Below are 24,086 nucleotides of genomic sequence, written 5' to 3'. Positions count from 1 at the left end.
GTGTCGAATCACGCAAAGTGAACTGAAGTGAAGTGGCCTCGGCGAAGTTAAAATCTAAAAACGTAAAGAAGAGAGAGAGTGGAAGAAGAGAAAGAAAGAGAAGAGACTGTGCGAAGTGGTTATAAGGTTCTTAAGTGCAGTCGTGCGTGTTTTCGGGTAATGTCTCTCGAGAGTCGTTCGAGTTCAGCCCTATTTAAAAGGGCTGAACAACTCAAACGCTGGGAACAGTCCGAAACAAATCGCGAACCGACTCAACCACGTCAGATTGCACGGAAGATTAAATTCTCTGCGGATTGTGTGTTTCTGGCAGCATGCGCGGCAGGCGACAAGGAGGAGGTCGTACGTTTACTTCAAAAGGGGGCGGATATCAACACCGGAAATGTTGACGGTCTTACAGCATTACATCAAGTAAAATTCCTTGATTCTTCTTCTTTATTTTTATTTATATTTATTATCCATTTATTATCCGTGATTTTTTCGCTATATATATCCACGACAACAAACTTGATTGAATTCCAGTTTTGTTTTCTTGTCATGTTGTTCTTCTTAATTATAATTTTTATTGCAAAATGTCACATGTTCCAGCTATCTAATTTAAATGTAATCTATAAATTTTTCTTTTATATCTACAATGTTATTTAATAATAGGAAAACATGCATTTCGCTACAAAATGCTCGCTTCCGCTATCTCTCGCAATTCAAGCCATACAACTACTCCCTCTGATAACAGTCAACAAAACTGTTTACCCCCACTCTTACATGATTATTGTTTATATATACAGCGAATGAATTTCAAAAATGAGCAAAATTATTCATAACATATTTACGAATTATAATAAATTATATTTTAAAAAGAAGTATAATAATTCTTTAGTTTATCTTAAAAATATATACATTATATGTAAAAATTGTTTATTTCATTTAATATTCATCAAAATTTATATTTATAATTATATAAATGTAAAAATTATTAAATTATTTTTCAGTTTTAAATTAATTAAAATGTAATAATAAATTTTCTTTCATTTCTTTAAGTTAATATTAATTGTCATGAATAAAATTTAATATCATATAAATTTATTATTTATTATTTTAAACTATTAAAAATTGCTTATTTAAATTATTTAATATTATATTATTTAATACTAAATATTTAATATTAAATTATTTTATATATAATTATTTAAATTATAGGAAATATCTTATAAATTAATGTTTTTATTATTATATTAATTATACTTTCAAACAGATAAATTAAATAATAAATAAATTAAATTTATACATATATAGCTTTACGCAATTAATTGAACAAAATCTCTTTTTAAAATATTTTTATTTTTGATTATTAATATAAATATTGTATTGTTCAAATAAATTTGCAATATTTATGCATATACAATATCTACAATATATTTTATTAATTAATAGTTTACTTTAGAATTTTATTTTATTATTAATATGTGAATTATTAATAATGTGAATTTTAATAATACTTAAATTGTAAAGTTAAATTGAAGATATATAAAGACATATAAAGATAAAAATATATAAATTGAAAAAAATTAATAGAATATTAATTAACTCACTGTTAATATTTTTATACATTATTATTTGAACATGAGCAATTAGAAAGATTTATTAAAAACCTATAAATATTCAAAAATTATTTTTTTTAATATATTTAAAAATATAAATTTAAACTTTTTTTTAGTAGTTTAAATAAAGAAATATCATGTAATTAAAAATGACTTTTATTATATTTTTGAATAAAAACATTTTCTTATTCAAATGTAATATTCATAAGAAATAAAATTATCATTAGATATATTGTTTAAATTTTCATAATTTTTGTTTATTATTATTATTGAATTAAATTTAATTTATAAGTTTTATTGAATGAATTATATCATAGTTATGTAATTACTAAATTCAGATAAAATCATTTATAAAGCACTAATTTATTTTTTTATTTATCTTTTTGATCAAAATGATTTATCTGAAAATATAGAATAAAATTATTTTACATAAAATATATTATATTTGTTACTATTATTTAAGTGTGATAGTAAGAGGAAGTTTAGGCATTTCATGGATTTGCGAAAATAGAATGTGAAAATACATCAGGCATCAAATGCTATTTATAGTTCTCTGTTAGAAGTCAGAGACTGCAGCATCTGTATTCTATGTCCTCTGTCTTAAAATGTTATGATACATAATGTCCTTTTTAATTTATATGTGACATCATTTTTTAAATAACATTATATTTGTCTATTCAAACTATAAAATAAATAAACAATTTATATTATATTTAAAATTATTAATATCACATTTATTTTATATGTATTATTAAAATTTATCAATAAAATAAAAAAGTTATCAATAAAACAAATTTTTTTTTCATTATTTAATAATATAAATACAAATGAAGTTAATCTTAAAAATATTTGTTAATATATTTTTAAAAGTTATATCATTGACATTTATATAACTTTTTATGTCTTGTTCTCATATATATAAGTACTGTCTTTAAGATATTTTTATAATTATATCTTATATAACTAAAAAAATTCACAATATTTCAATTATAGGCATGTATCAATGATGATCTGGATATGGTCGAATTTTTAGTGGAAAAAGGAGCTGATATCAATTGTGGAGATAATGAAGGATGGACACCATTGCATGCAACTGCATCTTGTGGATTTATATCTATTGCTAAGTTAGTATCATTTTTATCTTGATATTATATAATTAATATTTATATTTAATAATTATTATATAAAATAATAGTTTAAGAAAGTTTAAGAAACTTATTTAAATAAAAAAATCAAATTTTTACAGATATTTAATAGAAAAAGGATGTAATTTGGCAGCAGTTAATTATGATGGTCAATTGGCTCTTGATATTGCTGAAAGTGTTGAAATGGAAGATATGCTGCAACAACATATAAGTAAAGCTGGTTTGTATTTAAAATTCTTTTATAAAAAAAAATTATTATTATAAAAAAGATATTTTATAATTTATATATAATTTATATGGTCTATAGGTATAGATTGTGATCAAGCTAGAAGTGAAGAAGAAAGATCAATGTTAAATGATGCCAGAGCATGGCAATCAGGAGTAGCTGGTAAGGATTCAATCCATCCTAAATCAGGAGCTACTGCTCTTCATGTTGCCGCTGCTAAAGGCTACATTGATGTCATGGAGTAAGAATCTTTAGATTCTATTAAAATAAATTGTTAGAAAAAAATGAATAATAGAAAAAGATCAAATAAAGTTATTGTTTGTTTATCACTAATATTACAGAATATTACTTCAAGCTAGATGTGATGTTAATGCTCAAGATTTTGATGGTTGGACACCTTTACATGCTGCAGCACATTGGGGACAATTGGAAGCCTGTGAACTTTTAGTGGAAAACTTTTGTAATATGGACATTAAAAATTATGCTGTAAGATTACAATTGTTTTATTTTATGAATAACCAAAATTGTCTCTTTCATAACTTTACATTGTTAGGATCAAACTGCATTTGATATTGCTGATACAAATATATTATCAGCCCTGGAGGAATTAAAAGCAAAACAACAGTTGTGGATGAAAGATCACCCACAAATTATTAATAAAAAACAATCAACTGTACCAAAGAAACGGTTTGTATTATAAATATTTCATAATAATTAATAACTATTTATAAAAAAATTATTTACTTATTTTATTATATTAATTATTTTGTTATAGTATATCAACAAATAATGAAAATATTATAACTACACAAGAATCTGTAGAAACATTTGAAGAAGAAACACCAAATAAAGTTAAAAAGGTTGAATTAGAAATTCAATCTGATAAAGAAGATTCTAGTGGAACAAATAGCGACGTTGGTATGTTCTATTCTTTTTATATTACTTATATGGTTTGTTTAATATATGGTTTGTCAATTTGCATGTCTATATTTAAATATTTTGGTAAATTATTTAATTTTGTTACTAAATGGTGATGAATTTCTAAATTTAAATATTCTATAAATATTATTATCTAGTAAAAATATATACATAATTATTTGTTACTTCCAATTTTTTTACAATTTGAAAATATATGACAGAATATATCAGAGCACTTTCTGAATTAAAAAAAATATATTTAGTATTTTTCAATCATTTTATATTGAAATATAAATATATTCTTTTCTATGAATAATTCTTTCACGAAAAATTTGAAAATATATTCTATTTATTCTTATAAATAATTGAGAAATACTAATGTAGGTAGGAATAATTTCGTATGAAGAACATATTACGCATTATTCAGTTTTGCAAGTCTATTTTACTTACCTTAACAGCAATTTGTATTTCTTGTAACAATGCTGCATGGACAGAAGCGACACGTGAAACAGATATGGAAGAGAGTGATGGTGAAGGTGAATCTGAGACTAGCTCAGACTCACATTCTTCCACTTACTCCAATCAATCTGATAAGTCTAACGAATCAAACCACTCTCCATGTCTTACAGATGATGGTGAGTTTTGTCTGTAAGACTGTTTTTATATTTTTAAAATTATATTTTATTGCATGTATTATAAAATACATTTGTTTCCTTTTGTTTCTTTTCATGATAAAAATATTATCTAAAAAAATCGATTGTTAAAAACAATATTCCACTGAAATAAATGGATGCATATTTTATTGATGTCCTTTTTAAAGAGATGTTAAAAAGACATAAAGTTAATGTATTTTACATTATATTAATTTTAATTTAACTTTGCAGAAAAGAAAAATAGAGCAAACAGAGAGGAAACATCATCGCGTAACACTTCATCAACAATTGATACTAGTAAAGTTCCTAATCAGGTAATATTTATGTCAATATTTTTTATTATATATCTTTTTTCACCAATTTTTATAATTTGATCAATTCCTTTCAGGCTCCAATAATGCCTCCAAAACAACAGACTGATAATGAAGAAGGAATTATACCATCTTGGCGACGATCTGGCTCTTTTAGAAATAGGGTACAAAATACAGAGACAACTCACACTTTATCTTCTAGTAAGTTCTAAATATTATAGAAATTATAGATAAATATTATAGAATTTTAAACATAGCCTCATATAATTAATTAATTTAATAATCTATCTTATATATGTATAGGACTTGAAGAAAAAGATAAAAATATTAAGTCACCATCCATGTCAAATAAACTTAATACAGAACCTGATGTTGTATTAACAAGAACACATAGTTTTGAAACAGATGAAAAGTGAGTTATAATATTTAATATTTGTGATTTTGCAATTTTTTTACATTATATAAATTTCGTTAACACAACGATTTTTTATAGTACCGTTATTTATAATTTTGTATATTTATAATATTTAATATTTATGATTTTGCATTATATTGCAATTTTTTTACATTATATAAATTTCGTTAACACAACGATTTTTTATAGTACCGTTATTTATAATTTTGTATATTTATAATTTTGTATATTTATAATTTTATTTTTTATTGAAAAATTTGCAAGCATTTAACAAATTAAACATTAAATATTATAAATGCAGTAGCTTTTGAGCTTTATGCATATAGAAAATTAGTGTAGTGTGCATGGCATGATGCATGTTATGCAGGTTTTATGAGCAGTACTTGGCATTACGAGCTCGAATCAAGGCGTTTTCTTGTCCTACTCTCCATTGCTGCAACGCAGCTACTCCTACTTACACCAATACTACGACCCGTTCTGCATCTCTACGCGAAACCCACAGGTGCGCATATTTCGTACATCATTTATAATGCTTTCAAATTATAATGCTTCTTTATTTACCTTATTAAATTTCTTTCATATACTATAAATATTAATGTACGAAATAAGCTTTATTTCTTTGCTTTGCCTGGCTTCAATGTCAATTAATCATTTTTTTATATACATCACAAAATATTATATGTATTTCATAGAAAAAAATTTAAAAATGGTTGTATTAAATTTTATTTTGGTTTTATGAATATACATAACTCGTATTTTTATAAAATTTTTTCTGCAATATAACAACTATATAACAACTATACTGTTTTGACTTTAGAAGAAAAGAAGCAAAATTGAATTTGGAACTCTCAAGACTGCCACAAGGAAGCAATACACTTTCACCAACATCTACATCAAAAACAATAGTGTCAAGTACACTGCCAACTACAACTACAGCTACTACAACTGCCACAACAACAACTACTACAACAAGTCCTATTCCAACTAATCAAATACGCAGGTAAATATTAAGAAGAGAAAAAATTTATTCTAAAACTTATGCATCAATATAGAAAAATAAACTGCCATTTATAAAATATTTTTCTATAATTTTCAAATCTTAATCAATAAAAATTAAAAAAATTCAATAATTGAATCTAACAAATATAGAAGAACTTAAGTAGAAATATTTTAAAATTTCATCACTATAGACTAAAATATACATATATAAAGTATATTTACAAAATCAAAGTTTATACATTCATATTTGCATCGTGCAATGTCAATATGGCTGAGTAGTGTTCAACCAGTGGAAGCTACAACCACAAACAATTCAGTAGCAGTTCCTGGAACTCCCACTACACCAGGAGGGAGCAAGCTAAGTCCAGGAAATATCTTCAAGAATTTCTTCAAGTGGGTACTTAATACTTGACCTGGGAAGATTCTCTTGAAATGTGTGATTTTGCATATTCTATAATATCTATATACAACATTAAATTATTAGCAGTGGCATGAAAATTTGCTTTACATTATAATTATTTTTTTCAGTTGCATACATTTATATCCTAAGATATTATTTGTCCCAATAACCACTGCCTCATTTTTACTAGCAAAAATAATAAATTTAATTCAAAAATACTATTACTGAAATGATGAACGTATTAATGAGTTAATTTTGTCAGTTATTTCTAAGTAGCTTCACATATATTTTTTTTTATGAAACCTACTTCAGCAAATTTACTGATATTATCACAAATGTTATGATTTCAAATGCACGAAATATTATGAAAGGCATTAAAAAAAGTAAAAGAAATATGTGCAACATTGAAGAAAATTATTTTTTAATTTTACACAAATTTTGGCATGTTTTGAATACCTTAATGTATCTTGTTGTGCAATAAAAATTCAATTAAATAATATTTTTATTTCTTAAATATTAAATTTAAAATATTACATATGACTGTGATTGATATAAATAATAACAGTAATAAAAATATGTTTTATGTTAAAATAAAGGCATAATTATTTTGTGTAATATTTTTAAATGTTGCTTATTATTATAATATTCATTATAATTAATGCTTTTCTATTTTCTGTTAAATAAAAATATGATATTAGTACAAATTATATGGATATTAGTATAAATTATTAATATAATGTAAATTTTTGTCTGTAGATCATTTGTTCCTCCTGTTCGTGATGAGGAAAGTGAAACACAGAGAAAAGCACATGCAAAGAGAGTAAGAGAAACTCGACGTTCAACTCAAGGAGTGACATTAGATGAAATTAAAAGTGCAGAACAATTAGTAAAAAAGAAACAACAAAATAATGAAATTTCTTCTACAATATCTTCTACACAGGTAAAACTCTTTATTTATATTAAAATATTATTTTAGCTTTAAAATATGTCTATAAATCCATTATTATAAGAATGTTAATATTTAACCCAATATTTTAAACTGTAAAAATTTTATATACAATAGTGAATGTATAAATAGAAAAATTTTTTTCTCTAATTCAACTAATTTTATTAATTAATATCTCATAAAAGATTTCATTTCTATTTATTTAGATAATATAAAATTAAATTGCACTATATATATTTATAAATCCAAAATATAAAAACTTTTATTTATTTTATATAAATATAAATTAAAAACTGTTTCTATTTATATTTGTCACTACTGTATATTTTAATTCACACATTTGCAATACTTATAAAATACTAAACTTCCTAATAATAATGAAAGCTTTATAATTTTTTATTCATTTTTTCTTTTTCCCCCTTTTTTCTCTTTTTTCTTTTTTTTCTTTCTTTCTTTTTTTTTCTTTTTTTTTTTTTTTTTTTAATAACTCAGTCTGCAACCACTACCAGCAATACAGCCTCAGTGCAGCTACAATAACAACAGCAACTCCACTACTACTGTAACTACAAATAAGCCTTCTGAAGAACTTAATTTACCTGAAAGGCGACCTTCTTGGAGGTTAAAAGTGGATAATGGAAGCAAGGTTTGTGGTTTGTATATAACTTTATTATCAAATTTTTTAATATTATTTATATTATATTTATATTACATTAATATATTTATATAATTTTAAAAGAAATTTCATTACTTAGTTTCAGTTAGAAGATGCTAATAACAGAACTACTACATTATCTAATCCAGATACTGCTACATATATGAGAAGACCTTCTGCAGGTTCTAATGTACCAAGACCATCATCAGCTCCAATTGAAACTATCGCAACGAGTAGTGCAGAAACAACGGTGACATTACCACTTAGACGATCGTTAAAACAATCTGAAGATAAAGGTATATGCACAGATACATTACATATTAAAATTCTCATGTATTAATATACTTATATGAAAAAAAAAATTGTACATTACTTCTACTGATATCTTTCAGAACAAGATAAAGAAAATGATAGTAGAAATGCACAAGCTACACAAGCTGTTATACAAAGGAGACGAAGACCTAAAAGGAGATCTACTGGTGTTGTCCATGTTGATATGGATGTTAGTATTTTTATTTTTTTTTTTTTTATTTTTTTTTTTTTATTATTAAATTATTATTTGATTTTATTATTGATATTTCTTAAGTAATATATTTTCAAACATATTTCATTCTTACTCTATCTTACAATAATTTATTCTTATTACATAATAATTTATTAAATTTTAATAAATTACTATAATTAAATAATTTTAGGAAATTGATCCTGAAAAGCAAGACTTAACTGCTGGTGGTGATTGTGATGAATCTAAAATCAATCACAATGAGGTTTGTAAATTAATTTTATTTCATACTTTTTTAAAATTGTAAATAAAATTTAAATTCATAAATATAAAAAAATTTTTATATTAAAACAAAAATATTAATTAGAATTAAAATTAATTTATTAAATTTATTTAGAATAATTATTAAAAATAACTATTATTTACATTTTTATATTTTAATTAGAATAATCGTTATAAATAACTATTATAATATGAACGCAATTTCATGAGGCACAGAAGCTTTATGTTATTTTTGGGTTAGTTTCTGGGTAGATTAACCTCTATTCGTGCGTGCTTTGTTAAAAATAGTTTTCCATTTCTTATACTTCTATATTCATTAGGTCACATATTAAGACTAAATTGTACATATCAATTTCTTTATCTTATATCTAAATTATATTTATGAATATTATATTGTGAATATTTCCATATTAATTTATGAAATTTTACATCAATTATATTATCATTTGTAAATAAATAAATTTTAATATATAATATATATAATATATATTCTGTAATAATACATTACAATTGCATAATTGATATAAAATAATATAAAATAAATAAATTAAATACTAATAATTAAATGTTTGAATATATATAGTATGTAATAATAGTATTTAAAGATTGATTTAAAATAGTAAAATAAAAAAGAAAAGTAAAAAATTAATCATGAACATGGCTTGGTATTGCCTAAAAATATTCTATTGACATTTGAAACACTGTAACACTTTGACATTTAAATGAAAAGGAATTTATTTATTGTTTGCATAGCATTAATACTAAAAAAAAGGAATAAATTTTGTAAATTTATTTTACAATATATATTATATAATATAAAAAATTTATAACTGCATAAATATTATAATTATTAAAATTATTTTAACATCTCTGTGTGTGTGTATATATATATATATATATATATATATATATATATATATATATATATATATATATATATATATATAAAATAATACAATATTGAAATAAATATATCTTATTTGAAAAATTAATATTAAAAAATAATTATCTATTAAAATATTTTTATATAATTTGAAACATTATTAATATAATTAGAATTATATATTAATTAGAATTATTTAAAATTAAAGTTTCATATTTATTTAACATACAAAATATTTTAAAAATATATGTGTGTTATATATGTGCATAAAACATCAAATATATTTATTCCAACACGTAATCTTAATATTAGTATAGGTTTATACATGTGATCTATAAATAGGATACCAAACTGATGCTTTAGAGTAAACTGGCTGATGTCTTAAGTTCCTCCCAATCTACGTCAGTCAAATATCTACTGTCATTACAACTAGATCGTTTCATATTTGAGTATATTGTGATAAAATAATTTAATATTAAATTACATCACATGAAAATTTTTTAACTTTTTTTAAAAATAACATGTAAAAAAGTTATTTTTAATCTGAGAAAAACAAAAATAGATTAATTTCAATTTTAAAGTAATTTTAACCATTTTATATAAACAATGTCATCCTATAGAAAAAGATCACAAGGAAAGCCAACAACAGCTGCAGGATTAAGAGCTCAAGCATCAGCAAATGGAAATTCAATTTTTGGAAACAGATCACGAAGTATTAGTGGATTATTTCCTTTAAATCAAAATAGCTATTCTGGTTTGTTAGGTATTAATGGAAATCCTATTGGATTACCAAATTTTTTTAATAAAACTATAAAAAATAATGAATCATTTAGAAAAATTCCTTATTCAAATTCTACAAGTAATTTAAATTTTCAAAATCCATATACAACTTATGGTGGAACAGCATCAGGATACGGAAGTATAACTCTGCCAATAAATATAAACTCTTTACGTTTACCATCTTCTACAAGTTATAATTATTTAAATCTTAATTCAAATAATCATTCACAAGCGCAAAGAACAGAAAGTTTTAATAAAACAAAAACAAAACAAAATATTCAAATTGGATCTAGAAGTTCCAGTTTACAAAGTTTAGCCAGTTCTGAAGGATATATTGTAAGAGAATATAATTAAATTACAAAATTATTATATTCTTTATATCTTTAACAAATAAATTTATTAAAAAATATTTTTAATTTTTTATACATTTTCTTTGTTTTATTTTTTTTCACAGAGTGGAAACGATCGTACTGGAAGATCTAATAGATTAGGATCTATATCATCATTATCATCAGAAGCACCTTCTATGTCAATTAGAATAAAATCTACTACTTCTGAAAATGGCGAACTAGATTATAAAAAATTGTATGAAGAATCTCAGGCAGAAAATGAAAGACTCAAAGAAAAGCTTAGGCGATCAGATGAACAATTAAAAGAAACTAGAAATTTATTGGATAAAGCACAAAGTGCTCAAAATAAAACAGTCCTATCTGAAGCTGAAAAAAGAGAAAGGAGAGCAATGGAAAGGAAACTCTCAGAAATGGAAGAAGAATTAAAGGTAAAAATTAAAGATTTTTATTTTATATTTTAGTGCTTTCTATTTTGTATATTATTAAAAAAAAATTATATATATAATTTTAATATATATATATATATAATCAGATACTAAATACATATAAAATATATTATATATACATGTATATATACAAATACTAATTATATATATATTTAAAACAATTTCAATTTTTTAATTATTATATATAATTATATTTTTCTATAAATTTTTTATTATATATTCCTTAGTTAGAATGCACGTCATAATTTTTAAAATTACGTTTTGATTGTTATAACTAAATACAGAGGAAGGTGCCAGCATTTCTGGAGTGGTTAATTTGAGAGAAATTCAAAAAGTACAAGCAGCTTTTAATGCATTGCTTTTTTCTTTATTTGGCATTTTTTGGTGCTTTTATTTTTAGTACTTCTTATCAAATAATCACGCTTATTATTTATGCAATATATGATTGATTTTACTTGGCACTGTATTTTTTCCTTTTTTTATTTATATTATTTACATTATTTTGTGTGGTTTACATTATATATAAATTTGGCCAACAATTAAAAATGATATTATTACATTATTAATGATAAAATACATATAATAGTATTGTCTGATGGGACTTTTACAAAACAAGCGAATTTTGGGCTAATTGTTTCACTGTTTACAGCAATTACAAAAACTCAAAGCTGAAAATGAGAGATTGAAAGCCGAAAATCGGGCACTTACCCGCGTCGTATCCAAACTCACCAATACTACTAAATAGGTAAAGGACATAATGACAGCATCTGCGTTAACAGTGTACATCGTATTTCACGTACAACATTAATTAATTAATTGATTCCTTACGATTTTACATTCTGATCGCAATATTAAAATTTTGAAACGATGTCGCTCACTGACTTATCTTACAATACAGCTTCGCCAAATACATTACGCGTAATTGTGATTATTAAAATAGTTTCATTCTAGGATTTTATAACAGCTTATGATACAAAAATTTAAAGCTTATATAAATTTTTTACTAGATATTATGCTACAATTATGTAAAATTACGTTTTTCTCTATTTTACTAATGACACTTACAATTTTATAATGTGCATCTCTTCGTTGATTTTTATATATATTTCGTATTTTTAAATTCTTACAAAAATATCGTTTAATAAAATTTATAAAAATTTCGTTATTATTAGATTAATTATAAAAACGTTATTACTAGATTAATTATAATAATTACATTTTTTCCAAAATTGAAAAACGCAGTCTGTCTTTTGTTTTTAAATTTTAAATTCTTATTAATAATTTAATTAAGTTTTAAATTTATTAAATTAAATTATTAAATTAAATTATTAAATTAAATTATTAAATTAAATTAAAGATTTTAATAAAAAATTTATTAATAAATTACATCTATTCTTTTTTTTATGATATTTTTTTTTTATGATATTATTTAATCATATATAAATTATTATAAAATATTAAAACTTTTATAAAGTATGAAATTTTCATAATAATAGAATGTAGACTATTTCAAAATTCTATTCTGAATTTTTTAAAAATGTTAAAAATATTTTTTATTATATTTTTATATAACTTTTAGTATTATTTAATCTATGATATAATAATTAAAAACAATATTTAAAAATTCATATAACTTTACACTTTTTTCTAAGAAAGCATGTTTAAAGTAAAATCATATTTTATTGTATTCTGCATTGTTTGATACTCACAAATTCAATGCCCAATTTATATCATCTATACATATCATTTTATTTATTCTATAATAATAATTTTATAATGATTGATTTCATAAAATGCATGAAAAACTTAAATAAACAAGATAAAAAGAAGTTAATAATCTATAGTAATACTATATTATATATGTTATAAACATATAATTTATTGGAAATTCATAATAAAATATAATAACATAATAATGTTACTTAAAAATGTGAACCAAACATATAATAAAAAAAATTAACTTAAGCAATTAAAATAGAAGATAATATACATATGAAAGTACAAAATATTAGGGTATATATTAGAAATTATTTTATACATGTAATAATTATTTTTGGTTCTATTTATGCATTTAATCTCAAAATATAATATTATTTTACATAAAAGTAAAAATATATGAATAAATATCAAAAAAGAATTTTAAAAGATTAATGGAATATATTTCAATATTTTAATTTATAATTATCCTATTTTTATTATATGTGAAAGATTTCTCTACAGCATTCAAATTATACCTGCTTGTTATATTCCATTTATATTATTCCTTTGATTTTAATATATCTAATTGTTATATTATTTTAAAAACTTTATTTAATATTTGCTTGTTTTCCATTTTTTGTTTAAATTTTTTTTTTCATTTTGTGCAATTATTTTACCCACTCTATAATGGCATTGCCTTTGTATTTCTTCTTTTAATTTTTATTTTTTTATTTTTTCTTTCTTTTTTAGTAAAAAAACACGATTAAATGACACAAAATAGTTCTACATTCTTCTTTTTTAGGTGATGGACCAATTGAAATGTGAAAACCAGAGGCTAAAAGATGAAAATGGTGCCTTGATCAGAGTAATCAGCAAATTATCTAAATAATTTCAATTTTAAAAGAAGGCTGTATAGCGTTTCTTACGTTACAATTGCATTACAATTGCATTGAATGAATTGTTTTTTAGCTATAAAATATCATGATCATTATTGCTAGTATTCTTATAATGTATATTACATCATCACGTTATTGATGAATTTATTCTTAATGCTAGTAATTTAATTTATTATCAAACAAATTACTCGCGTGGCTGTGCCAAGAGCGAAGAGAGACATTGCTCCTATTCTTATTATTATGAATAGTTGACTATGAAGGATTTAGAATTTTTACTTTCTCACATTACACTCTTCCTGTCGAAGATAAATTTCATGGTTCATTTTAGAGCCAATGCTTTGTAAAACAAAATGTACTTTGTTCAAATTGATAAAAAACAAATGTTCTTTATGACAATTTTTTTTAAAGAATTCACATTATTAATGTTGACTCTTTATAAGAACATTTTGTAAATATGTAATAGGTAATAATAACGTGGCATTTTAGAATTAAATAAAAAAATTTTTTACTTTCAAAAAAACATAAAAAATATCAAATTTATTGTCTAAATTTGTTTCTATAATTGTAATGCAGACGAATTCATTAGATATTACAAAATTAAATAGAACAATAAAAAAAAAGTGAAGATAAGATAATGATTTTCATGCTATTCAAGTGGCCTTTCCTGAAAGACTGCAATTTATAATCCTTCCATCATTGCCATTTTTTATAAAAAATAGAAAATTCATTCTAAATAATGTATGTTTTAATATTATTTTATAATTCATTGTTAAGAAAATTCAGCTAAAAATTTGTTAATACATGAAAAATGTTGAAGATAATATAGTTTTAATAACTGGTATCAAGAATGGAAACTGTATTATATTACATTTATTAATTAATGAAATATATTCAATTAAAAGAAGATTTCTTCTTTTTAAATACAAATATTTATAACAAAATTTTAATTTTGATAAAATAATAAATTTATAGGTAATGAAGAAAGGACAAATAATAATATATCAATGACATGTTTTTTAAAAATGTTATTATAAAAAATTGTACAAAAATAAGTTGAAATAATTATTTTATAATAATGTTATTAAATTTTGCGTAATTATTTAGATACATTTATTACATATTATATAATTGCAACGTGTTTATTATACTCGAAAAATATTTGGATAAAATTAGCATCACAATGTTCATTAATGTATAAATATAAAAAAGATCCATTTATACAATTTGTGATAAATAGTTAAAATTTTATGAAATATGTTTTTATGTTTGAAATATTTTAAATTCTGTACTTGTTGTAAATATAATGAACTGTAATTAAAATATATAAACGAATGCATTGTGTGTGTGTATGTGTGTGTGTACACACACACACACACACACACAATCAATATATATATATAATATATATATATATCGCTAATCAATTTTCAAACGATCCTAATAATTATTTGTAACATTTAGTTTTGTGTTGATTTCATAATTCATCTTGTATCAATACATTTCCATAATATATTTATAAAATTATTCAATATTTCACATGAACAGCATGAAATGATTGAATCTTTAAAAATTTATTCATGTGATAAAAATTGATTCTGCTATTGTATGTTATACAATTATAATAAGCATGTCCCATTCTCAAGATCACATATTATGTAAATGGAAGTTAGTAAATGTGATCTAAAATTTTTGTGAAATATTTTATAATATATTAATACTGTTAAGAATAAAATTTTGTGCTAGTTCAAATTAAATTTTGAAGTTGCATAGAAGTCAATTTGTTAAATCAAAGATATTTATTTCATATTTGATTTTATATTTGTGATTGCAATTTATAAAAAATAAATGTTAAAAAAATTACTTATATATATATTTCGTATAATATTTTTAATGTGATGATGTGTAAATATGTTAAAAAATAAGAACTTCTGATCATTTATAAAGTTATTATTTAAATGTTTTTATTATAAAAACGAATGAGATGATAATGAAATATTTTGAAATTAACTTAACAATCTTGTCATAATTTTTGAAACTTTGACCATTTCTGCACATCCTTCAGTAAGTGTAACTACCTCATGTAGAAACTTTTTAAATATCTTTTTATTTCCTCTTTTGTATTTTTTGACCCATTTTGGATTTGTTTTAAGTACTTTTAAACATAATATTTCTAATTTCTCTTCATTTGATATCATAAACCAATTATTTTCTTCAACAATCTATAATGAAAAAAAAATTTTATTAATTATGAATTATTAGAAATATTAATATATATAAAAATATAAGAATAATTCAATTCTATTTACCTGTTCTGGCATCTTATTTGATTCACTAAGTAATTTATTTAACAATCTTCTTAGTATATGTTGATTTATTACTTTAGCTTGTAGTAAATCAATTGTCTTTTCAATATATTTCTGATTACACACACTAAAAACACATTATATAAATATATTTTTTTTAATTTACTATAATAAACTTACCAAAATGCGAGATTCAATTTATGTTCATCTATAAATGCACATACTTCAGAAATAAGAATTTGAGCCACCAACTGAGGCTTACGATGTTTACCATTATTTAAAATGTCACGAAATAATAAATATAATTCTAAGTTACTCTAGAAATAAAAATTAATTAATATATAATATTTTAGATATTTTAAATGTTTTAAACATACCATTATTGCTATAAATACATGTGGTGTAAGTGTGTTCTGTAATTTTTGACGTATTTGTTCTGGCAATTCTGGTAATTGCTTTTTTAAAGATGGGACATTAATTAGATTATATTTATTTTCCATAGTATTATCAATGTGTAAATATAATGGTAGCAAATTTGGTTCAGGCATAAAACGATAATCCTAAACAATAATAAATATGCAATGTTTCTTATAATAAAAATTATTACAAAAATTAAGTAAATATAAACTAATATAGTTTATATGTTAAATAGTATTACATGTTTTTCTTCTTTTTCACGCATAAGAATTGTTTTTTTGTCTACTGGATTCCATGCACGAGTTTCATTAATAACTTGATTTCCTGCTTCTAAAATAGAAATTTGTCTTTTTATCTCGTATTCTATAGCACGATTGATAGCACCTATACTTCCAATGTTTTTTATCTCAGTACGAATACCTAAAGGTGCATTAGATTTGTTTACAGAAACATTTGCATCAACTCTTAGGGCTCCTTCTACAACACAAAACTATCTATTATTTATAACATATTATTATTATTTATAAAAAAAATTGTATAAATAAAATGACCTTCCATTTTACATGAACATGTGCCTAATAATTGTAAAATAAAACAAAGTTCTTTCACAAGAGCTGCTGCTTCTTCTCCATTTGTTAAATCTGGTTCAAAGACTAATTCCATTAAAGGTATACCAGCTCGATTAAGATCAATTAAACTTCTATCATAAATGAAATAAAGTATTTATTGAAATGATTTTATTTAATGAAATAAATTAAATAAAATATTGTAATATTGTAAACAATTATTTTATTAATCATTAAAAAGAAAAATTAACAATACCTTCCAAAATCTTCATTATGAAAACTTCTTCCACTATCTTGTTCTAACTGTATCTGCTTAATTTTTGATGATTTTGTATAAGGTTGTTTATGTATTTCAGGCTTAAATACATTAAATTTAATTTCTCCATTAACAGCTAATGGTTTTTTTTGTTGTGTAATTTGAAAGCCTGCCTACAAAAAAATTATATGTAATAAACATAAAAAAATAAAAATAAAATTTAAATCATACATTATTTCATTTTTAATAATTATACTTTAGATGATAATGAAATATTATTTATAGAAATTATATTTACAGGTAAATCAGAATAAAAATAATGTTTCCTCTCAAACATTGAGACAGCATTTATTTCACATGAAAGAGCTAAAGCAGTTAATATTCCAGCTTCTACACATTTTTTATTTAATACCTATAAAAATAATATAATAAGAAATTATTAAATTACTCTATTTTAAAATACTTGTATATAAAATACTTATTTACTGGCATTGTTCCAGGTATTGCGCAATCAAAAAGTGATACAGAAGAATTAATTGGACAATTAAAATTTGTAGAAGCTCCAGAAAATAATTTTGATTTTGTTAAAATTTGTGCATGTATTTCTAAACCTATTGTAGGCTTCCATTCTCTTCTATAAAAATATTTTATTATTTTTAATATATAATATATGTATACATTTTTAGGATATTTTTACAAAACAATTAGTTAACATACTTACATGTCTGTAGAAATAGATTGAATATCACATTTTTTATATATATCTTCATAACAATTTTTTATAAAATTCTTTAAGTAAATTCTTCTACATGAAAACATCTTAAAAATATATTATATAAATAAAGTATAGCATTTCCTTATATCTAAAAATACATATGTAATAAAATTTATACAATATAAAAATATAAAAATATATATATATTTTTCAAATTTTAATTCAACATTTTAACTTATTTAATAACTAAATTTATATTTTTTACATAATTCATTTTTAAAATAAAAATAAAACTAATAAGAAATAAATTTCTCTTTGATTACAATTGTACTTACATGCATGCTTATTTAAATCTTATATATAATTTCATATATATATATATATTTTATATAAAAAGTAATGAATATATTTATATAATTTAGACATCAAGTCATAAACAATATAAATTAAATTTTTAATAATTTTTAATAAAATTTATAAGTCATTATATTGACATTTTAAGTTATATCAATCAATATTAAAATATAAGAAAATATTAAAATTTATAAAAAAATAATTTTGTTAATTAATAAATTATTGAAAATTATTATAATATATAACTTTACAAATTTATTTTTTGTAACAATTTAATAAAAACATTTTTTATATTAATTCATATATTTTTTATTATTCAATGATTTTAATCTATATAACGAATATTTTAAAAATAGAAAACATCGACTTAATTTATTTCACATGATAATACTATTGTGGCGCTATCATATGGAAGAATAAGAAGTTTAGAATTAGATACGTATCGTAATATACGTCATACGTTCGTATATCATTATAAACTGGATCATATTTATTATTATATGATATAAAAAGTAGCAAATAATTATTTAAAATTAAATTAAAATATAATTAATATGCAAAATAATATATAAGAAATACATACAAAATTTATTGTCTGTCATTCTAATATTAAAAATTAAGGTAATTTAAATTAAATTTATGTGTTTATTATGTTATTATTTTTTACTAATTTTAAAATATTTAAATAATATTAATTTCAATATTTAATTTTTATATTTATTAATCTTAAAAAAATAAAAAACAAAAATATAAATTATTATTTTATATATAAATACAAATTATTTTTTTATATATCATATAATTATAATGTTTTAGAAGTTAAAAAATTATTTACTATCTAAAAAATTTTAAATATTTTTTTTAAATATATAATATATATAAATATATTTCAAATTGCAGATGTCAAAATTAATGGAATGGCTTTTATTTGCTACTTTATTTTTTGGTATATGGATTGCTGCAATTACTAAAAATGTTAATTTATTTTTTATCGCAGAATGGAAACAAGTTATTCTTTTTTTTCCACTCATTGTTTTATTTATATGTAGTTTATATGCAGCTATTATTATTTTATATAGAGTTTTCACATTTAACAATTGTGAGCATGCAGCTATTGAATTACAGGAAGTATGTTTAAAAATATCTATAGTATTTATTAATATTATATAAAATATAAACAAATATTGATAAATTTTTTTGAATTCTTATATTTTTAGCAAATAGAAGAAGCTAAAAAAGATCTTCAGAATAAAGGTATAGTTTTAAAAAGTAAATAAAATGAAATTTTTATATTCAAAATCAATATTATCTGAATAAAATAATATAATAATATATAATTGTTCTATTTATCTTATATAAAGGTTATATTTATGTATATTTTTTATAATGAAAAAAATATTTAAATTACATAAATTAAAGAATTGTAACATAAGCAAGTATTTTCTATTTACAATATTATAAGTAATATTGAATTTATACATATTTTCTTATATTTATTAAGATTAGAAAATGCTTAAAAAAGTTTTTTATTAAATAATAAATGGATAATAATTATTTTTTTTTATTTTTATGTAAATTTTTTTTAATGCTTTTATTCATTACAAATAAAACTCAATAATAAAAATCTGATTTTGTTCAATAATATTTTTATTTGTAATCCATTATTATTTTTGGTATTTAAAATAATGAAAATTAAATTAAGATGTATATGACATAAGATTTATATATTTTAATTCTCTCTAGCATGAAAATCTTCAATGATAATTTCTAATTATATAATAACAAACATTCAATTTAACAACAAAACATCAAAACATATAGTTTATTTATGTAGAGCTATATGTTTGTACATACATATGTATGTATAATAAAATCAAACTATAATCTAATATTCAAGACTTAACTTATAACTATACTTATACATTTAAAAACAGGGAAACTAATATATTCATTTGTGCCTAGACTCATCATTTTTATTTATTAAATATGTAATTTTGCAATAGTATTTGTTTTACATTGTGCTATATTTCTAAAATTTTAATATCAGTACTAGTATCTTAAAAATTCGAACGATTCCTAATAAGTTACATATTACTATGTTAAGGCTACAACATATTGAATGCATTTTTATAATAATAATAATCTCATTGCCTTCACTTTTATAGAAAGTTAATTACAAATTTTCTTTATAGATTTATAGTTCTTGTAAGTCACCTTGTATTTATCTATTTAAGATATTCATGTATGATTATTTCTTATTAACTAGTCATAAGTTATTCGAGTTTTTTAGATGAAAAATGGATATCGATATCGAGGTCAAAACAAATTTAAAACAATATACGTATATGTTACTTAACTTTTCATTTTTTTTCACTTCAAAATTTCTTACATTTTATTATTTTGTGACAAATGAAATGACTTATAATGTGTTATTAATGAACAACTATTTTCATCACTTTTGTTTAAAAAATACAAGACTTTTTTTATACATACATACATAGGCGCAAGTTATACGCAAGTACACACATATATACATATGCAATCATACATATACGGATGCACTTACATAATTTTTATATTAGAAAGCCTATCAAATGTACAAAATATGCTTGTCATACATACATTTTGAATACACACATATCTTTATTTGTGTATACAAATTTATATGTATGTGTAATTGTACAATATCTTCACATATAAATACAAAGTATTTATATCTTTGTATATCATAATTCATAAAACAAGCAGGCTTTCTTACATAAAAATGTAATTACACTGTTCCATATATTCAAAAAACAGAAAGTTTTGCCAAAGAGTAATTTTTAGACTGCAAGGATGGATATAACACTTAATAGCAAGATAGCAAACTTTAATTGCAAAATACTTAAAAAAAGTTGTAAATTTATATATTTTGAAATAGACAATTTAAAGCTACAAAAAATTTAACACATGAAATAGTCTGATATATACTCTCAATAAAATTTTATCATTTATCAAATAATGCCAATATAAGATTAACGACTAACTAGAGAATTAATATAATAAATATGTGTGCATATAATTATATACAAAGTAAAGATGACCAGTTGAAAATAAAAAAATGCCTGTGTAATTACCCACCCTATATCAGTCCTTTAACTCCTTATTATGAAATCAATGAAATATATTACTTCAGTCATCAAGACTTTGTGATAACAAAAAATTAGCAGCAAGATTTTCATTTTTTTCACACGCAAAATAGGCTTGTACGACTAAATGTTCCGGAAATCCTAGTGCCTTCAGCCTCTCAATAGCTTCTTTATCCTGAGGTGTTACCTGAATTACAGAAGTTTCTACATCTGATCCTGTTCCTATACCTGCGCCAAGTCCTCCACTTATACCACCAGGAGCAGTTGCTGGTGTAACAGTAGAGGCAGATACAGGTGTAGTTCTTCCTCCAGTACCACCAGTAGTTTCCACTACTCCAAAATAAGATATATAATAGCATAAATATATTCAAACACATAAATCAAAACTATTTTTATTTTAATAAAAAATAAAAACTAACCAGGTTCATTAAGCATACGCACAAATGCTTCTTGATTTTGTGAAATAAGTTGTAACAATGCAGGATTGGTTTGACCAATTTGTTGTAATACAGCATTTAATAACTGAGGATTTTGTTGAATAACTTGCCGCATTTGTTGAAATTGAGGTTGCATTCGTAAGAATGCCAATGGATGTTGACCATGATCTTGAAGTTGTTCTTGTGCTTCAAGTTGATCTTCTGGTAAATCTTCAAAAAGTTGAGCTGGTATTCCTGTTAGAAGATATTCAACAGCTCTATCAGGATTGTTGAAACTTGCTCTTAATGCTTGTTCAACTTGTTCTCTTTCATACCTAATATACATGATATTATAATTAAAATAATAATTACATAGATATATTTTTTTTCTTTTATTGAACATATATCTACCCCATATCCACAATATTGTTCACCATAGTATTATAATCTTCACCCATTAACAAGGCACTTTCAGCTTGACCTCCAACACATCCAGCAGTAGTACTTGCTTCAGACTGTTCTTGTATAATATTACCAGGGCTTGATGCACCCTGAACTGTAGGATTTGAACTAGGTTGTGCTACTAAGCTATGGCAAAAATCATGTATTAAGAATAATATAATAAAACTAAAATAAAATTATTTATGAATATCATTTTTAATAATTTCAATTAAGAAATTAAATTTAATAAATAAAAAATAAATAATAAATAAAAAAGAATAAATAAATAAACTTTAATAAGATAATCTTTAAATATACTTAAAAAAATTATTATAAAATATACAATTTTACTAAATATACAACAAATTTATTAAAAATATTTGTTAAATATAGTTTTTAGTTAATACCTAGTTGTACTACTTTCTTCTTTATTATCTGCACTTGTATGTTCTTCATCGGTTGTTGTATGACCATTACCAGTCTTAAGTTTTGTTACCATAACAACTATAAACTTTTTTTCATCTATATTATATTCTGCTAATGGATGATCATCTGTTAATATTTTTCCTATAAAAATAATATATTATTATTATTAAATTATCATTACAAAATTATTCATTATTATATATAATGATATTTGCAAAAACAAATAAATTCTAATATTTTTTTAATTTTTTAATTTAATAATATTAAAATAAATTTAATAAAAAAAAATTAGTTTATAAACAGTAAAATATATTATAAAATTTACAATTAAATGAAAATAAGGTTATGTAAGCTATATCGCTCACCAGCATATATTAACTTCTGATATTTAGCAGGAAAACCTTTTTGAATTTCAATTTTTTGCTTTAAATCCCTTACCTATAAAAAGCGTAAATAAAATTGATTATATTTAAAAACCTATATATTTTACATTTACTACATTCACTTACTGTTTGCGATGGATCAATTTCTACTGTAAATGTCTGCTGCTGCAAGTTTTTTAGTGTTATAATCATATTGTAAGATGAAGAATTAGTAGTACGTTGTTGGTTGATAAAGGAAACTTTGAAGAATCTGGTGTAATAAGGCTATAAAGATGTTTTGGTAAAGATCTTTTCAGCGATGAGTCGGCACTGCTTAAAGCAACTTACAAATGCTTAACTCAGGGTAATATGCAGCTGAAAACATATGATGACATAAAGCAGTATTTCCATTGATGAACAATTGAATATATGAAGTATGTACTAAAACAAGACTAAACTAATTTAAATCTAATTTGTATTGTTTAACATTACACATATTTATTAAAGTATTTATATAAGTATTTATATTTATTTTTAAATATTCTAATTAATATTAATTTTTTTATTAAATATTGTATTTAATTAATCGTAATAAGATAAATAAA

The 24,086-nt window shown here is 21.8% G+C and overlaps 4 protein-coding genes across 5 annotated transcripts; 2 read left to right on the top strand and 2 right to left on the bottom strand.

Moving 5' to 3' along the window:
* The first annotated feature begins 11 nt into the window (after positions 1-11).
* On the top strand, positions 12-14,727 carry LOC108002538 (protein phosphatase 1 regulatory subunit 12A). Its single transcript, XM_062082118.1, is given in 23 exon segments — positions 12-408; positions 2,589-2,719; positions 2,842-2,960; positions 3,048-3,207; positions 3,308-3,452; positions 3,520-3,653; positions 3,742-3,884; positions 4,343-4,519; positions 4,769-4,851; positions 4,926-5,049; positions 5,152-5,260; positions 5,631-5,765; positions 6,081-6,263; positions 6,542-6,655; positions 7,419-7,602; positions 8,101-8,131; positions 8,134-8,159; positions 8,162-8,251; positions 8,361-8,556; positions 8,653-8,762; positions 8,956-9,027; positions 11,162-11,485; positions 14,004-14,727. Coding segments are annotated over 23 exon segments (3,126 nt in total). The 5' UTR covers positions 12-159; the 3' UTR covers positions 14,091-14,727.
* A 1,305-nt stretch (positions 14,728-16,032) lies between these two features.
* Positions 16,033-19,095, bottom strand: LOC108002545 (glutamyl-tRNA(Gln) amidotransferase subunit B, mitochondrial). Its single transcript, XM_028669103.2, has 11 exons — positions 18,690-19,095; positions 18,361-18,458; positions 18,126-18,273; positions 17,938-18,051; positions 17,640-17,812; positions 17,369-17,517; positions 17,059-17,294; positions 16,778-16,960; positions 16,581-16,717; positions 16,404-16,527; positions 16,033-16,316 (listed from the first exon to the last, which is right to left on the bottom strand). Exons 1-11 carry the CDS (start codon positions 18,693-18,695, stop codon positions 16,101-16,103), a joined length of 1,584 nt encoding a protein of 527 aa, XP_028524904.1. The 5' UTR covers positions 18,696-19,095; the 3' UTR covers positions 16,033-16,100.
* Positions 19,096-19,105: 10 nt separating this feature from the next.
* LOC114578120 (dolichol-phosphate mannosyltransferase subunit 3) lies at positions 19,106-20,040 on the top strand. The gene is made up of 3 exons (XM_062082318.1): positions 19,106-19,329; positions 19,609-19,836; positions 19,926-20,040. The coding sequence occupies exons 2-3, from the start codon at positions 19,609-19,611 to the stop codon at positions 19,983-19,985; spliced, it is 288 nt and encodes a 95-aa protein (XP_061938302.1). The 5' UTR covers positions 19,106-19,329; the 3' UTR covers positions 19,986-20,040.
* Positions 20,041-20,659: 619 nt separating this feature from the next.
* On the bottom strand, positions 20,660-23,869 carry LOC108002573 (UV excision repair protein RAD23 homolog B). Of its 2 annotated transcripts, none has more exons than XM_017064324.2 (6): positions 23,629-23,869; positions 23,485-23,557; positions 23,101-23,260; positions 22,664-22,840; positions 22,256-22,587; positions 20,660-22,169 (listed from the first exon to the last, which is right to left on the bottom strand). In XM_017064324.2, exons 1-6 carry the CDS (start codon positions 23,692-23,694, stop codon positions 21,880-21,882), a joined length of 1,098 nt encoding a protein of 365 aa, XP_016919813.1. In that variant the 5' UTR covers positions 23,695-23,869; the 3' UTR covers positions 20,660-21,879. The 2 variants fall into 2 exon arrangements, with proteins under 2 accessions (XP_016919813.1, XP_016919814.1); XM_017064325.2 differs by having other exon boundaries at positions 20,660-22,166.
* Between the last annotated feature and the right edge of the window lie 217 nt (positions 23,870-24,086).

This window comes from Apis cerana, linkage group LG1 (genome assembly GCF_029169275.1).
Source record: "Apis cerana isolate GH-2021 linkage group LG1, AcerK_1.0, whole genome shotgun sequence".
NCBI lineage: Eukaryota > Metazoa > Arthropoda > Insecta > Hymenoptera > Apidae > Apis > Apis cerana.
The sequence above is the reverse complement of the archived record's forward strand: the minus strand, read 5'-3'. Positions and strand labels throughout refer to the sequence as shown.

Coding starts and splice junctions, on each gene's coding strand:
- LOC108002545 (XM_028669103.2), bottom strand. Junction 17,518..17,639: donor CATAATGAAGATTTTGGAAG/GTATTGTTAATT, acceptor CATTTATGATAG/AAGTTTAATTGATCTTAATC. Junction 16,317..16,403: donor CAAATAAGATGCCAGAACAG/GTAAATAGAATT, acceptor TTTTCATTATAG/ATTGTTGAAGAAAATAATTG.
- LOC114578120 (XM_062082318.1), top strand. CDS start 19,609: ATGTCAAAATTAATGGAATGGCTTTTATTTGCTACTTTATTTTTTGGT. Junction 19,837..19,925: donor CAGCTATTGAATTACAGGAA/GTATGTTTAAAA, acceptor TTATATTTTTAG/CAAATAGAAGAAGCTAAAAA.
- LOC108002573 (XM_017064324.2), bottom strand. CDS start 23,694: ATGATTATAACACTAAAAAACTTGCAGCAGCAGACATTTACAGTAGAA. Junction 23,558..23,628: donor AAATTGATCCATCGCAAACA/GTAAGTGAATGT, acceptor CGCTTTTTATAG/GTAAGGGATTTAAAGCAAAA. Junction 23,261..23,484: donor TCAGAAGTTAATATATGCTG/GTGAGCGATATA, acceptor TTATTTTTATAG/GAAAAATATTAACAGATGAT.